Below are 18,642 nucleotides of genomic sequence, written 5' to 3'. Positions count from 1 at the left end.
CAGTAAACTTTAGCACAGCTGTTCAGTGTAATAGATTCTGTCTGCTTAAGCCTCTTCTATAGCGGGGGGCTAGATTAACGTTTAACGGACTTGTTTCAATATCATAGCATAACGTCTGATCTCAGACTATAAAACACATTTACAAGCTATTGGCAAATATTATTGCAATCATTAATTATCATAGGGAGTAAGAGGTTAAAAAACGAGAGTATGAACTCTCTGAAGCCAGAGAGAGAGAGATTTAATATCACACATAGAAAAAGAAAAAATGACAGTAGCCATCTAGCTCTGTCCCAGAGAGATTGAGAAAGAGAGAGCGAGAGAAAGTGAGAAAGAAAAAGAGAGTAAAGAAAAAAATAAATAAAAAATAAAAATATACACCAGTAGCCATCTAGTGCAGAGAGAGAGAGAAAAGGAGAGCAAGAGAAAGATTTAATATAACTCGTAAAAAGAGAGAAAAAAAAAAGACACCAGTAACCATCTTGTGTTTTCCTATATAATTGTAGGGGTAAAGCATTCTTTTTTTTTACAGACTTTGTAACTCGTTTTTCTATGATTCTCCTTAGTGGTATATTGCCCCCCTAACAGGTGGTTGTTGATTACAAAAATATTTGGCACCTATAGGTACTTACCATTAGTACTACATTACTTACTATCTTGTTACTACAGTACAATCTATTGATTGCATGCATAGATGAGGAAATACAATACACACATGGACAACGAAATACAAAGGAATCAATAGTACCTTCAAATATTTTGGTAGTAAGAGCAATAAACTTTGCACTACGGCATTTCCTAGCAATGTCATACACCTGATTCCAAAGAAAGCCAAAACATCATACAGCCCTAAGAAAGTGAGGTCATTCTTTTTTGGGTCAGAATTATACTGTTTAGGGGAATGTTGCATTAATGTCTTTTTTGTTTCGTCACAGTGTTATTGGTGCCTGGTTGCTAATAGGACCAGGCTTCAGCCTTTACCGTTCCAGTTATCAGATCTTTACATGAAGACAAAATCTACTACTTCAGCGTTGTACAGAGTTTGAGACATTTTTTTAAATTGGATGTTTAAGCATAATGTTCCTACGCGATACACTAAGCTATGTCATCATTTAGAATTGTCACATGATGATTTTCTTCAGGGACTCAAACACTTTAAAAGTTCAAGTATTTTATTACAGCTGCTACAGCATTTAAATGGGAGCAATAAGGCCCTGGTAATGTCGTTTTTAAGACTTTTGGGTTCCATATATCAAAATAAGAAAACAGTTTTAGAGCCTATGCAGTACATCCTTGCTTATAGGAAGCTTCAAACACCAGGTTTCTTTCTTTTTTGACATATTGGAGATTCACCAGAAGAAGCAAGATTTGTAAGGAAATTTAATTCTGTTATGTAACATTTTTTCTAAATATATATTTTATTTTTGTTGTTCTTTGTCCCACTTAGGGCTAGATTTGCCCAAAAGCAATATCGGGTTTTCAAGATCATTTGGGCGCAGGTTAAATTGCGCTGGTATTTCAAATTGAAAGTAAACGCGATCGCTTGAGCGCAATTAAAGTTAACGCTCATTGGTTTAGCGCATCCTTAGAGCTCTGGTTAACTGGTTTGCAAAACAAAAATGTTTTACAAAATATATCAAAAATACATTACAAAGTACACTTACCCTTATAATAACACCATCTAATAAAAAAAAAATGATTTGCACACCAAAGTTCTATGGGCGCAAAGATATGAGGTCTCAGGTGTTAGAAAAAAAAAAGCAGACAAAGGTTTAACATTGAGAGTCATATATATCTAAAGATGAATATGCATGCATTTCTATGTTTCTATATATGTGTACATATGTATTAATGTATTTATGTGTGTATATATGTATTTGCAGACATATATTCACATATCAACACCTAAATACAAATGTGTGTGTATATATATATATATATATATATATATATATGTATTTATGAATAAATAAAAGATATTCTTCTATGTGTAGAACATTGGAATGTGAAATATTTCTATTTTCATGTCAGGTTAGCGCACATGAGAATATGCAATTGGATTTGCGTGCGAGTAGGGTGTTTTTACCCCACTTTTTTTTCCTCCATTGACTTCTATGGGGGAAATAGATTATTGCGACCGAAATATAGAAGCAAAAAGTTTACTTCTAGCACAATTAGCGCTCTAGCGAAAGCACTAAATAGCGATCCACTCGTAATCTGGCCTTTCATTTTTTATTGCTTTGTATTTGTTTCATTGGTTAGTATTTTTCTAGGTGAGTCAAGAAAACTAAATACTGAAGCTTTTATATTTTTTTATATCACTAGACATCTTGTTACATTTTTATGGACATTTGCAACATAATACTTTTTAGTTTAAACACCTGATTGATATTTAGAATGTTGGATATACAGTATAGTTTAAGCCATATTCCATAAAGTAACATACGATATTTACACGTCATGCTGCATAATATTATAATAAATGTGAACTTTTTTGGTGATAGTACTTGATGTTGATTTTGGCATATTAAGGCATATTATATTCTCATTCACTTTATTTCAATATTTAATAAATATCTCCATATGTTTGCTTGCTATCTCACCTTACATTGGAGGAAGTAAAAGCAGCAGGGTTTGGTCATACTCTTCCGATTCAAGTACTGACAAGCTTATCCTAAGAAAAATGGTCTTTGTTCCGATGCTGGTACAGCCACTAATTAATATATGATTAAAGCTTTATTATTTGTTTCCTTATACTAACAAATATGGTATTAAATTATTTTTTGTGGCTTTGTGTTGATAAACCCAGTGACATGGAATATGTCCTTCTTAGGGCAGGCAACCATGTGTCTAGAATATTAATAGTTTATCTACTGCATAGGTTAACTTCCGAGTTTATAAATTAGAAAGACAATGAGAAATAAACTTTAATATTCACTGAGTTTGAGAAAGTCACTCTGTTCCGCATGTAGGGAAAACAAAAGATCTGATGCTTAATTCAGATGTCATTCAATGCCGGCTTATGAAATATATATACTTTTTATTAAATAAATGTAATAGGATTTGCAGGCTGTCCATACCGAGCTGGCTAGGTGCTGCTGCTTCTGAAATTATTTTCTACTCATCTATTGAAGAAATGCAATTTCCATAAGCAGTTGTGTTATGAGACCCACAACAAGTTTAAAGGAACAGAAAAAAAAGAAAGAATGGATTTTTAAACTCAATGTCCTGGCAATGCTTTTTTTTATTTAGAAATTCATTATTATGTGCAACATTAAAGGGAAATAAAGCCCAACATTTTTATTTCATGATTCAGATGGAGCATGCAATTTTTTTTATTTTTTTTTTTAAAGAATTTTTTTATTGAGGTACTGAGCATTAACATAGAAACAGTGCATATGTCCAGATACAGAGTATACTTGGAAAGAACATCTTTACAATTCTAGTATATAAAAGACCACAGGTGTACTAAGTACCAGAAAATAAAGACTTGACTCATATAGAATAACAGGATAACAAGTTTAGCAATGAGAAAGCAAGACTATAAATATGTCTGAGGTGTGGATTATAAGATGTATGATATATAGGGTAAAAGAAAGAGAGTTGCGTTTGGCAGAGATAGCTATCTGGAACATAAAATAAAGAGACCTCATTTTATAACCTTTATAAGCTTTGACTTGAAAAGGGTAGGGATGGTCCCCAAAATACAATGGAGGCAATAAAGCTATTTAACTAATCAGAGTGAATTGGGGTAAGATGGGGGTTAGTATCACGGTTTTATTTTATGGGGGAAGGGGAGTTCAGCAAGCAAGAGCCACTCTGGTTAAAAAAAAGGGGGGGAGAGAGAGGGGGCGTGTCCTGGTGTTGCGAGACACAGTGTTATTGTTACAATATGGTGTAGTAGGATCCCCATTGGGTTCCTTAAGAACTCAATGGGATGGGCAAGAAGGCGTTTGAGACATAAAAACAACTCTCCAGAGTTCTAAGTGTAAAAATCTGCTGTGTGTAAAACTCCAAATTATTGCCTGAGGTATGTGTATTAAGATGAAAAATGTGAAGGCTTATGGGTGTTAAGGCTTAAAGGGATAACTTTCCATAATGGAATATGAGTGTCCTGGTTGCTAAAGAGCGTACCCAGACAGACCTATATAATTGAGTAACATAGGGTTTATGGCTATGAAAGTAGAGTATTCCTTACAGGTGGGATTGTCCACAAAGTCCAATGGTAATGGGTCCCTATGGGTATAGGAGAGTGACTGGTGGGGTTACATAATGTATTAGTAATGGGTGTGCGGCATAAACTATATGACTGTTGGGGTAGAGTTAAACAGAGCCACTTCCCTTGGGAGTGGATAACACCTAGATGTAAAGGGTGATATAAGACTGGATGAATGTAAGCCTATAGTGATGTAGGGGATATGGCATCTGGAGGAAAGCATAGAGAATGGATATAAACGGGAGGCAAATATACTACCAATGTAAGGTAAGGAAGGCTATAGGTGTATATGGCTTTATATAGAGAGTCCAGAGTGTAAATAAGGACAAAACAATATGATTTATAGCATTAAGGATGGGGCAATGAAATACTACTGGGATGAGCTGAACAGAAGTATAAAGTACTGGAAGGAATGGTTTGTGATTTAAAAACCCCCAGAGATGGCAAGATATAAGTAGAGTACACATTGGAGTAGGATAGGGAAAGGGAGATGGAAGTAATTTGCTCCATGTATATAGTGAATATAACTGGGAATATAAAAGGTATAAGAGACTATTGAGTAAATATATAGTGCAGTGGGGCTACTTCTGGACTCCACAGTATAGAGTAAATAAAAATAAGAGGTAATATAGTTGCAATGCTTATGCATAGTTTGGACCTCTGATATGCTAAGGTGAGGAACATAGAATATAGAATACAATCAACTAATAGTAGCAGATATATACATATACATTTATGCATAAGCAAGGCTATGCCCTTTAGCAGTAACATTATTCTATACAAGTTACAAAACTTTTAGCAAAAATATGTAGGAAGCTACGGCAAAATTCCTAATGGTTTTGAGAACTCACATTTCAATGTACAAAAAGCAATATACCATACCAGATAGCAGTAATATAACAATGTTTTGGGGACTTGGGATGGTCAGAGCAATAAGGATATGTAGTGTTAGGAGACTGAAGATGAAGAGCTGCAGAGATTAAACTAGGCATTGAAGTAAATAACAGTCCTAATGTATTGGGAGATCCCAGCCAGGGAATTCTCAGACCTTGTGAGGCTTTGAAGAAAGGGAAATATAAAACATAAAATGCCCAATATGCAGTGTAGACCATTCTTTGTAAATACAATGGATAGGATCCTTCTATCTAGCTTGTATCGAGAGAGTTATAAGAGAGATTAGGGCCAAATGTTTTTATATATGTATAACCTGAGGTGTGAACACAAAACATTTTCAACTCTTCTGCTAAAACATAACCAGGAGTATGCAAAGCAGTTAGGTAGTGCAACTTTTAGGACATTAAACATACTGAAAACCAACTTGAGTAACATATGATGACACTGTGGGAAATATAGTAGATATCAGCAGCATCATGACCCACAATGTCTACTAATGGGATCTTTATAGTATATCAGCCTATGCCCTCCGTTAGTGACTGAGAGCTACAGTTAGTAGGGCTTATCATTCCTCTTTTCCTCCATATCCCCTTGTACAGTACAGGCAGTGAGATGTCACAATATGTGACTTTTAGGGAGCACTCGTTGTTTGGCAAAATGTTCAGATGGACTTTCTCCCATTGTGAGTGGAGTAAGGCGCCTATGAAGTGCTGCGTTATGCGCTCCGCTGTGAGGGATCTCATCTCAGGACCCATGACGATCAGCCGCCTCACCATAAAGTCCCGTGAAGCTGTGGCAGTCTCGGAGCACTCGTCCAACTGTCTATCCATAAGAGCACAAGGAGCCTTTTGAGTATGGATCACCGAAGCTTGCTGTTGGTATGCACCGGACGCCGTGCAAGATCTGGAGTCAGAAGTTTCAACCAAGCTCAGCAGTGGTATGTCGCTCCCGTCTTCCGCCAATACAGGGCAAGAAAATGATTGAGAGTCCTTATGATCAGGTGGTTCAGGCTCTCCACTTCGGAGAAGGAGGATGCGATATCATAAATCGTTAAATTGTAAATCCATAGTGCTCTTCAGAGCGGCAATTGCAGCAATGAGTTCCGCCTCCATTTTATATCAGTATTACAAGCGCGCTTGAGAATGTCTCTTCTTTATATTATCCTCCTGGTTTGTGGGGTTTGAGTAGTTAATGAGCTATCAAGTATGTTGTTATACTTTAGTTATTCAGTTGTCCAAGGTTAGTTGTTGTATTCGAGGCACCGGGAGAGGGTGTTAGGAGTCCTGGGCCTAAAGGCCTCAATAGCCTGAATCGGATTATAAACGGAATAAAAGTCTCAGAGCTTGATAAATTCGTGATCAGCGGGCAATCCTCTAGGTAGCTGAACGATATTTTACAGCAAAGGATGTTTTGTTTCTATAAGAATTGAGATTTGTAAAATCTCAAGCTAGAGACCTCTGGTTTTGCGTCCTCTCCCGACGCTGCCTGGACACGCCCCCCCGAGCATGCAATTTTAGTTTACTTTTTAGTTTACTTCTATTGTCAATTGTTCTTTGTTCTCTTGGTATCTTTTGTTGAAAAGCAGGGAAGTAATGCTTAGGAGCCGGCCCATTTCTGGAGCACTATATGGCAGCAGTTTTGAAAGAATGTTATCCATTTGCAAGAGCCCTAGAGGGCAGCACTGTTTCCTGCCATGTTGTGCTTCAGATGACTACCTAGGTATCTCTTCAACACAAAGAATCATGGTAACAAAGCACATTTGATAATAGAAGTAAATTGGAAACTTTTTTTAAAATGGTTTGTTCTGTCTGAATCCCAAAAGATTTTGTTTGGGTTTCATATCCATTTAAGATTTAGAAGGTGTTATAGAAGTTATGGGCACAGTGTCTGGCAAACCTTGGTTGTTGTGGTTCATGTATTTGTTGGTTGTTGTGGTTCATGTATTTGTTGGTTGTTGTGGTTCATGTATTTGTTGGTTGTTGTGGTTCATGTATTTGTTGGTTGTTGTGGTTCATGTATTTGTTGGTTGTTGTGGTTCATGTATTTGTTGGTTGTTGTGGTTCATGTATTTGTTGGTTGTTGTGGTTCATGTATTTGTTGGTTGTTGTGGTTCATGTATTTGTTGGTTGTTATGATTCATGTATGTGTTGGTTGTTGTGGTTCATGTATTTGTTGGTTGTTGTGGTTCATGTATTTGTTGGTTGTTGTGGTTCATGTATTTGTTGGTTGTTGTGGTTCATGTATTTGTTGGTTGTTGTGGTTCATGTATTTGTTGGTTGTTGTGGTTCATGTATTTGTTGGTTGTTGTGGTTCATGTATTTGTTGGTTGTTGTGGTTCATGTATTTGTTGGTTGTTGTGGTTCATGTATTTGTTGGTTGTTATGGTTCATGTATTTGTTGGTTGTTGTGGTTCATGTATTTGTTGGTTGTTTTGGTTCATGTATTTGTTGGTTGTTGTGGTTCATGTATTTGTTGGTTGTTGTGGTTCATGTATTTGTTGGTTGTTGTGGTTCATGTATTTGTTGGTTGTTGTGGTTCATGTATTTGAGCTGTCCCAGCAGTAGACAACTTTCACACTAATTCAGCAACAAGCACAATAACATTGAATGTATAAAGCGGCCAAGCAGGGAGCCACAGTGAACTTGTATTGTTCTTCTTAAATCTAAGACTTAAAAGGTTGCAGTGACCTTTGCTGGAAATTTATATTTAAAACAATTGGGAAATGAGAATGCAAAATACAGTTTATATTAGGGGGATGCGTTGTAGTAGAGTAAATGTCCTTGACAATCCCACTTTTAAAGGGACATAAAACCCCCAAACAATTATTCCATGACTCAGAGAATGCATTTTTAAACAACTTTCCCATTTATTTCTTTTACCAAATCTATTTCATTCTCTTGGTATTCATTGCTGAAAATCAGGGAGGTACGCTCAGATGCGTGCACGTTTCTGTAACACTATGTTATGCATTTGTAATAGTACTAGATGGCAGCACTATTTTATGTTGTTCTCCAGATATGTGCACGCTACCTACCTAGGTATCTCTTTATAAAGAATACCTTGAGAATGAAGCAAATTTGATAATATAAGTAAATTGGAACCTTTTTTTACAAATGTATTCTCTGTGTGAATCAGAAAAAAAACTGTTTCATATCCCAATTAAGTGTACAAATTTGTTATCTATATATTGATTGTTAAAGGCAAATAGTATGTTTTACGTCTTCAAATGATATCAAGAATCACTCAGTTATATGTTAAATTTACCTAGACAGATCCTCCAGCTGCTCACTTGTCAGCAGCCAGACAACCAGACTTGCTGTAGCGCACATTTCGGCGATGCTGTCCATGCATGGTAGCTTTATTTAATCTGTAAGTTTACATTGCTCTGTCGGCTAGAGGGATCTAATACTCATGAGCGCATTACCATAAGAATGTTCTACAGGAAGTGAATAGCGCAAGGCTGATTCCTAGAAAACAAAAATGATAGACATGAGCTGGCTGGAGGACTCTTTCAGGAGGCAAAATAAATGTACATTTTACATTTATCAGAGATTCAGCATTCATTTAAAAAGTCATTACTTTGGGGCATACTTATCCAGCTCCGTATGTCCGCCTGCAAGCGGCCGTGAATCTGCAGGGGGCGGCATTGCACAGGAGTTCACAAGAACTGCTGGTGCAATGATAAATGCCGACAGCGTATGCTATTTATCGATGTGCAGCGGACATGATACCCTACTTTGTATGATGTCCGCTCGCACATTGATAAATATACCCCATAATGTTTGCATTGAGCTACCAATTGGGAAACATTTGTCACATTTACTATCCCTTTAAACTAAAAAACAAAAACATTATTGCACATGCGAAAAAAAATCAGCAAAGTAACATAATAAAAATAATTTCTGCCGAAAAAAAAGTAAAGTTTAAAGTGATGGTAAATCCAAGCGTTTAACAAATGCTAGGATTTACCATCACTAAAAATCAAGGGGAGTTTCATTGATCAACCGTGTACAAAAGGGAGCTAAACTCACCCGTTCTTTGCCATTGCACAGCGCTAAATTCAGCGGCTTTGACCGCCCATGCCACAACAATCTTTTACCGATGAGGTGCTGCTTGCACCGCTGAACCAATAGCGGTGCGTGCATACAGAAACCTGTCAGTTGGCACGCACGGCTCTTGGTTTAGAGGTGCAAACATCACTTCATTGAAGGAGATCGTTGTGCCGTGGGCTGCTGGAGCCGCTGAATTTGGCGATGTGCAACGGCACAGAAAGGGTGAGTTTAGCACTCTTTTTTACACGTTAGATCAATGAAACTCCACTTGATTTTTAGTGATGGAAAATCCTAGCATTTGTTAAACGCTTGGATTTACCATCACTTTAAGATGATTGTAATTTGTATGTAACTCACACCTAAGGATAGATCACTCACCGGCTTATGAGAAAAACCACAACGTTTCTGCTAGTGCATTTATTAAAGAAATAAGATTATGTTTATGTCCCTTTACTTGTTTTGGCTTATAAGCCCAGTGATTAAAAAAATATAAATGAATATATATACATACATACAGTATATCTATATATTAATATAAGCTCTATTTTGTTCCTACATTTTCATTTAAACCCAATAAAGATCAATTTACATGAAACCCCAAAATTTTCTTTTGCGATTCTGACAGAGCATACATTTTAAAAAACTTATCCAATTTACTTCTATTATCAAATTTGCTTTGTTCCTTTGATATTCTGTGTTGAAGAGATACCTAGGTAGGTGTTTGGAGCATTCAATGGCAGGAAATAGTGCTGTCCTCTAGTGCTTTTGCAAATGTATAACATTCTGCAAACGTTCTGCCATATAGTGCTCCGGAAATGGGCAGGCTCCTAAGCATACATTCCTGTTTTTCAACAAAAGATACCAAGAAACTAAAACAATTTGATAATAGACATAAATTATAAAGTTGTTTAAAATCTCATGCTCTGGAGCCAATTTATCATCATTGTGTCCGACATGATCCTCTAAGCTTCTTAACTGCTGTTTCCAGCGAGCCTCAAGGCTTGCGCGGAAATGGGCATCAGGGGCCATTCTGCCCTTGATATTTCGGCCCCTCTATTTGATTCATTTAAGAAACATGTGGGTTTCATATCCCTTTAATTCAAAGAACAATGATAAACATCAATTAATTTAAAATGGTTACTAGTGACATAACTGCTGCTTTTTTCTTATTTATTTTTTCTTATTTTCTTTTAAATGATGGATAATAACTGAGATTTCCCTTTGTATTCAATGGCCCCTATTTAAGAAAGTCTGGCGGACCTGATCCGACAGTGCAGATCAGGTCCGCCAGACCTCGCTGAATATGGCGAGCAATACGCTCACCGTATTCAGCATTGCACCAGCAGCTCACAAGAGCTGCTGGTGCAACGCCGCCCCCTGAAGACTCGCGGCCAATGGACCACCAACAGGGAGGTGTCAATCAACTTGATCGGGTTGATTTCCGGCGATGTGTGTCCGCCTGTTCAGAGCAGGCGGACAGGTTATGGAGCAGCGGTCTTTGTGACCGCTGCTTCATAACTGCTGTTTCTGGCGAGCCTGCAGGCTCGCCAGAAACACGGGGCATCAAGCTCCATACAGAGCTTTATAGATAGGCCCCATAATATCAATTATGATCTTTTAAAACAAACAGAGAAATGTCAGAGTGTTTTCTGCTACATCACATTGTTGTGCTGTGAATATATAGCATGGGTTGTAAATTAGACATATTTGAGAATTAGTAGAATTTTTATTGTTATTTGAAGATCATGAAAAACAAGAATGTAATAAATCATCTTTCTACCTACCGTAACAACATTACATTACCTTGCATTTAACACCTGTATCTCCTTTTGTAGCCCAGAACTGCTCTGGATTCCGCACGTGTGGTCAGTGCTTGGACCATCCGGGTTGTGGATGGTGTAATGATCCGAGTAACACAGGAAAGGGCCATTGTGTTGAAGGATCCTCTCGAGGACCTATGAAGCCTCTTGGAAAACACACAAGTGAAATGGTTCTGGACACAAGTTTGTGCCCGCGAGAAAGGAACTTTGAATGGTCCTTTATTCATTGTCCAGGTACGTATATGTAGTGTAGAGGGACTGTTGACAACCATTTAATGTTACCATTATGAATGGGAGGGTAAACCCAAAATCTTATTATACATATGAAGGAGCAGTATTTAAACATCTTATATTTAAATATATAGTTTATGAAAAGGTATGAAAAAGGGATGAGTTGCTGACTTTGACTTTAAAACTTACAGGAAATGCATTTGTGTGTACAGTTGTGGAAAAGAAGCTCACTGGCTGACAACAACTCCCATAGTTCTATTGGTTGATAGTGACATGCTTCACAAGCTTAAAAAAAAAGCAGATGTTCCTGTTAAACACTCTGCAACATTCTCTTAGATTCAACAATGATAGGTCTATTTAATAAGAAATGGGCAGACAATGTTTCCAGCAAGGGAACCTGTTTCCCAACATTTAATGTGAGCAATGCAGCATGTGCTGCCCAACTTTAATGTCACAGAAGCAATTGCTTGTGTACAGCCCTGCCCCCAGCACCTAATCAAAGAAGAGTGGGTCGTGACAATCACCCCATGCTATTTATCTGTGCTTGTTAAGATGTATGAGTCCTAAAGGGACAGTTAACTGTATTTTCTTTCATGTAATTAGCAAGAGTCCATGAGCTAGTGACGTATGGGATATACATTCCTACCAGGAGGGGCAAAGTTTCCCAAACCTCAAAATGTCTATAAATACACCCCTCACCACACCCACAAATCAGTTTTACAAACTTTGCCTCCTATGGAGGTGGTGAAGTAAGTTTTTGCTAGATTCTACGTTGATATGCGCTCCGCAGCAGGTTGGAGCCCGGTTTTTCCTCTCAGCGTGCAGTGAATGTCAGAGGGATGTGAGGAGAGTATTGCCTATTTGAATGCAGTGATCTCCTTCTACGGGGTCTATTTCATAGGTTCTCTGTTATCGGTCGTAGAGATTCATCTCTTACCTCCCTTTTCAGATCGACGATATACTCTTATATATACCATTTCCTCTACTGATTCTCGTTTCAGTACTGGTTTGGCTTTCTACTACATGTAGATGAGTGTCCTGGGGTAAGTAAGTCTTATTTTCTGTGACACTCTAAGCTATGGTTGGGCACTTTTATATAAAGTTCTAAATATATGTATTCAAACATTTATTTGCCTTGACTCAGGATGTTCAACGTTCCTTATTTCAGACAGTCAGTTTCATATTTGGGATAATGCATATGAATAAATCATTTTTTCTTACCTTAAATTTGACTTTTCCCTGTGGGCTGTTAGGCTCGCGGGGGCTGAAAATGCTTCATTTTATTGCGTCATTCTTGGCGCGGACTTTTTTGGCGCAAATTTTTTTTTCTGTTTCCGGTGTCATACGTGTTGCTGGAAGTTGCGTCATTTTTGACGTTTTTTTTGCGCCAAAGGTGTCGGCGTTCCGGATGTGGCGTCATTTTGGCGCCAAAAGCATTTAGGCGCCAAATAATGTGGGCGTCTTTTTTGGCGCTAAAAAAAATATGGGCATCACTATTGTCTCCACATTATTTAAGTCTCATTATTTTGTGCTTCTGGTTGCTAGAAGCTTGTTCTATGGCATTTTTTTTCCCATTCCTGAAACTGTCATTTAAGGAATTTGATCAATTTTGCTTTATATGTTGTTCTTTCTATCACATATTGCAAGATGTCCCACGTTGAAGCTGAGTCAGAAGATACTTCTGGAAAATCCCTGCCTGGTGCTGGAGCTACCAAAGCTAAGTGTATCTGCTGTAAACTTTTGGTATCTGTTCCTCCAGCTGTTGTTTGTACTGTTTGTCATGACAAACTTGCTAATGCAGATAATATTTCCTTTAGTACTGTTACATTACCTGTTGCTGTTCCGTCAACATCTAATACTCAGAGTGTTCCTGATAACATAAGAGATTTTGTTTCTAAATCCATTAAGAAGGCTATGTCTGTTATTCCTCCTTCTAGTAAACGTAAAAAGTCTTTTAAAACTTCTCATTTTTCAGATGAATTTTTAAATGAACATCATCATTCTGATACTGATATTGGTTCTTCTGATTCAGAGGATTCTGTCTCAGAGGTTGATGCTGATAAATCTTCATATTTATTTAAAATGGAATTTATTCGTTCTTTACTTAAAGAAGTCCTAATTGCTTTAGAAATTGAGGATTCTAGTCCTCTTGATACTAATTCTAAACGTTTAGATAAGGTTTTTAAATCTCCTGTAGTTATTCCAGAAGTTTTTCCTGTCCCTGGTGCTATTTCTGAAGTAATTTCCAGGGAATGGAATAATTTGGGTAATTCTTTTACTCCTTCTAAACGTTTTAAGCAATTATATCCTGTGCCATCTGACAGATTAGAATTTTGGGACAAAATCCCTTAGGTTGATGGGGCTGTCTCTACTCTTGCTAAGCGTACTACTATTCCTACGGCAGATGGTACTTCCTTTAAGGATCCTTTAGATAGGAAAATTGAATCCTTTCTAAGATAAGCTTACTTGTGTTCAGGTAATCTTCTTAGACCTGCTATATCTTTAGCGGAAGTTGCTGCAGCTTCAACCTTTTGGTTAGAAGCTTTAGTGCAACAAGTAACAGATCATAATTCTCATAGCATTATTATTCTTCTACAACATGCTAATAATTTTATTTGTGATGCCATCTTTGATATCATTAGAGTTGATGTCAGGTATATGTCTCTAGCTATTTTAGCTAGAAGAGCTTTATGGCTTAAAACTTGGAATGCTGATATGTCTTCTAAGTCTACTCTGCTTTCCCTTTCTTTCCAGGGTAATAAATTATTTGGTTCTCAGTTGGATTCTATTATCTCAACTGTTACTGGAGGGAAGGGAACTTCTTTACCACAGGATAACAAATCTAAAAGGTAAATTTAGGTCTAATAATCGTTTTCGTTACTTTCGTCACAACAAGGAACAAAAGCCTGATCCTTCATCCTCAGGAGCGGTATCAGTTTGGAAACCATCTCCAGTCTGGAATAAATCCAAGCCTTTTAGAAAACCAAAGCCAGCTCCCAAGTCCACATGAAGGTACGGCCCTCATTCCAGCTCAGCTGGTAGGGGGCAGATTACGTTTTTTCAAAGAAATTTGGTTCAATTCCGTTCACAATCTCTGGATTCAGAACATTGTTTCAAAAGGGTACAGAATTGGCTTCAAGATAAGGCCTCCTGCAAAGAGATTTTTTCTTTCCCGTGTCCCAGTAAACCTAGCGAAGGCTCAAGCATTTCTGAAATGTGTTTCAGATCTAGAGTTGGCTGGAGTAATTATACCAGTTCCAGTTCTGGAACAGGGGCTGGGGTTTTATTCAAATCTCTTCATTGTACCAAAGAAGGAGAATTCCTTCAGACCAGTTCTGGATCTAAAAATATTGAATCGTTATGTAAGGATACCAACATTCAAAATGGTAACTGTAAGGACTATCCTGCCTTTTGTTCAGCAAGAGCATTATATGTCCACAATAGATTTACAGGATGCATATCTGCATATTCCGATTCATCCAGATCACTATCAGTTTCTGAGATTCTCTTTCCTAGACAAGCATTACCAGTTTGTGGCTCTACCGTTTGGCCTAGCTACAGCCCCAAGAATTTTTACAAAAGTTCTCGGTGCCCTTCTGTCTGTAATCAGAGAACAGGGTATTGTGGTATTTCCTTATTTGGACGATATCTTGGTACTTGCTCAGTCTTCACATTTAGCAGAATCTCATATGAATCGACTTGTGTTGTTTCTTCAAGATCATGGTTGGAGGATCAATTTACCAAAAAGTTAATTGATTCCTCAGACAAGGGTAACCTTTTTAGGTTTTCAGATAGATTCAGTGTCCATGACTCTGTCTTTGACAGACAAGAGACGTCTAAAGTTGATATCAGCTTGTCGAAACCTTCAGTCACAATCATTCCCTTCGGTAGCTTTATGCATGGAAATTCTAGGTCTTATGACTGCAGCATCGGACGCGATCCCCTTTGCTCGTTTTCACATGCGACCTCTTCAGCTCTGTATGCTGAACCAGTGGTGCAGGGATTACGCAAAGATATCTCAATATCTTTAACACCGATTGTACGACACTCTCTGATGTGGTGGACAGATCACCATCATTTAGTTCAGGGGGCTTCTTTTGTTCTTCCGACCTGGACTGTAATTTCAACAGATGCAAGTCTGACAGGTTGGGTTGCTGTTTGGGGGTCTCTGACAGCACAAGGGGTTTGGGAATCTCAGGAGGTGAGATTACCGATCAATATTTTGGAACTCCGTGCAATTTTCAGAGCTCTTCAGTCATGGCCTCTTCTAAAGAGAGAATCGTTCATTTGTTTTCAGACAGACAATTTCACAACTGTGGCATACATCAATCATCAAGGAGGGACTCACAGTCCTCTGGCTATGAAGGAAGTATCTCGAATTCTGGTATCGGCGGAATCCAGCTCCTGTCTAGTTTCTGCGGTTCATATCCCAGGTATAGACAATTGGGAAGCGGATTATCTCAGCCGCCAAACGTTACATCCGGGCGAATGGTCTCTTCACCCAGAGGTATTTCTTCAGATTGTTCAAATGTGGGGACTTCCAGAAATAGATCTGATGGCCTCTCATCTAAACAAAAAACTTCCCAGGTATCTGTCCAGATCCAGGGATCCTCAAGCGGAAGCAGTGGATGCATTGTCACTTCCTTGGAAGTATCATCCTGCCTATATCTTTCCGCCTCTAGTTCTTCTTCCAAGAGTAATCTCCAAGATTCTGAAGGAATGCTCGTTTGTTCTGCTGGTAGCTCCAGCATGGCCTCACAGGTTTTGGTATGCAGATCTTGTCCGGATGGCCTCTTGCCAACCGTGGACTCTTCCGTTAAGACCAGACCTTTTGTCGCAAGGTCCTTTTTTCCATCAGGATCTCAAATCCTTAAATTTAAAGGTATGGAGATTGAACGCTTGATTCTTAGTCAAAGAGGTTTCTCTGACTCTGTGATTAATACTATGTTACAGGCTCATAAATCTGTATCTAGGGAGATATATTATAGAGTCTGGAAGACTTATATTTCTTGGTGTCTTTCTCATCATTTTTCCTGGCATTCTTTTAGAATTCCGAGAATTTTACAATTTCTTCAGGATGGTTTGGATAAAGGTTTGTCTGCAAGTTCCTTGAAAGGACAAATCTCTGCTCTTTCTGTTCTTTTTCACAGAAAGATTGCTAATCTTCCTGATATTCATTGTTTTGTACAAGCTTTGGTTCGTATTAAGTCAATTTCTCCTCCTTGGAGTTTGAATTTGGTTCTGGGGGCTCTTCAAGCTCCTCCGTTTGAACCTATGCATTCGTTGGACATCAAATTACTTTCTTGGAAAGTTTTGTTCCTTTTGGCTATCTCTTCTGCCAGATGAGTTTCTGAATTATCTGCTCTTTCTTGTGAGTCTCCTTTTCTGATTTTTTCATCAGGATAAGGCGGTGTTGCGAACTTCTTTTAAATTTTTACCTAAGGTTGTGAATTCTAACAACATTAGTAGAGAAATTGTGGTTCCTTCATTGTGTCCTAATCCTAAGAATTCTAAGGAGAGATCATTGCATTCTTTGGATGTTGTTAGAGCTTTGAAATATTATGTTGAAGCTACTAAGAATTTCCGAAAGACTTCTAGTCTATTTGTTATCTTTTCCGGTTCTAGGAAAGTTCAGAAGGCCTCTGCCATTTCTTTGGCATCTTGGTTGAAATCTTTAATTCATCATGCTTATGTCGAGTCGGGTAAAACTCCGCCTCAAAGGATTACAGCTCATTCTACTAGGTCAGTTTCTACTTCCTGGGCGTTTAGGATTGAAGCTTCGGTTGATCAGATTTGCAAAGCAGCAACTTGGTCTTCTTTGCATACTTTTACTAAATTCTACCATTTTGATGTGTTTTCTTCTTCTGAAGCTGTTTTTGGTAGAAAAGTACTTCAGGCAGCTGTTTCAGTTTGAATCTTCTGCTTATAATTTAAACTTTATTTTGGGTGTGGATTATTTTTCAACGGAATTGGCTGTCTTTATTTTATCCCTCCCTCTCTAGTGACTCTTGCGTGGAAAGATCCACATCTTGGGTAGTCATTATCCCATACGTCACTAGCTCATGGACTAATTACACGAAAGAAAACATAATTTATGTAAGAACTTACCTGATAAATTCATTTCTTTCATATTAGCAAGAGTCCATGAGGCCCACCCTTTTTTTGTGGTGGTTATGATTTTTTTCTATAAAGCACAATTATTCCAATTCCTTATTTTTTATGCTTTCGCACTTTTTTCTTATCACCCCACTTCTTGGCTATTCGTTAAACTGATTTGTGGGTGTGGTGAGGGGTGTATTTATAGGCATTTTGAGGTTTGGGAAACTTTGCCCCTCCTGGTAGGAATGTATATCCCATACGTCACTAGCTCATGGACTCTTGCTAATATGAAAGAAATTAATTTATCATTTCAGTACGGCAGTATTTTCTATAGAAAAGTAATATTAATGAGATGCAGCAGAATAATTCTTCACACCCCCAATAGTGGGTGAATGCTATAGGTGCTAAAAAGTAAATTTTTAATTTCTCTTTCTAAGAATCAATCTTTTGTATATACAGACAAAGATAATATAAGACTTGTGTGTATTTATAGAAGGATAAGCTAAGGAAGCCTGCTCTCCCTGCAAACTTAACCCATATGAATTGGATGTGATTTTAGTTAGTAAAAACAGCTATTTCATATACCAAATAAATCTAAAGGAGTATTTTTTAACATACATTTTATATTGTACAACTCGTATAACAAGTAATTTAAACACATTAAAAGGAAAGATATTTTACAACACACTGTCCCCTTAAAGGGACATTATACACTAGATTTCTCTTTGCATAAATGTTTTGTAGATGATCCATTTATATAGCCTATACAGTTTGTTTTTTTTAATGGATAGTTTTGCTTATTTTTAAATAACATTGCTCTGATTTTTAGACTCCTGACCAAGCCCCAAAGTTTTAGGAAATTACCAACATATACCAACTCCAGTTTGCTTCTGTTTGTTTAAAAGGGTCTTTTCATATGCAAAGGAAGGGGGAGGGGGGAGTGTCTGCTATTTCCCACTTGCAGTGGGTGTTCTAGTAACCTTTTATACAGAGCTAAACATGAAGCTTCTAAGTAAGTTTTTAAATGTTTTTATACTGGATTTTTAGATCAGTATCTGTGCATATTATTCTTGATAGTAGTGTCTATTACATGCAGTTATATGAAAATATAATATATGAAAATTGGTGTATACTGTTCCTTTAAGACCAACGCTTCTTAAAATTCAGTTGCAGGTTCATTTGAATGCAATGCAACAGTTTCCAAACTATATCTGCAGCTTGATAAATAGAGCCCAGAATCATTAAAATTAGTAGAACTAATAAAAAGAAAGGAAAAATTGAATAAACAATGTTTAATGCAAGTGGCGAAACAATATATCCCTTTAAAATA

At 37.5% G+C, this 18,642-nt stretch overlaps 1 protein-coding gene across 1 annotated transcript in view; it reads left to right on the top strand.

The window, feature by feature from the left end:
- ATRNL1 (attractin like 1) overlaps positions 1-18,642 on the top strand; it is a 1,671,159-nt gene that overhangs the window by 484,518 nt on the left and 1,167,999 nt on the right. The window contains exon 18 of the mRNA XM_053692689.1: positions 10,998-11,216. Coding sequence (XP_053548664.1) covers positions 10,998-11,216 — 219 coding nt within the window. The remainder of the gene's footprint in view (positions 1-10,997; positions 11,217-18,642) is intronic.

Source organism: Bombina bombina, chromosome 9, assembly GCF_027579735.1.
Source record: "Bombina bombina isolate aBomBom1 chromosome 9, aBomBom1.pri, whole genome shotgun sequence".
Taxonomy (NCBI): Eukaryota; Metazoa; Chordata; class Amphibia; order Anura; family Bombinatoridae; genus Bombina; species Bombina bombina.
Note: the sequence above shows the minus strand (reverse complement) of the source record. Positions and strands in the feature narration are given on the sequence as shown.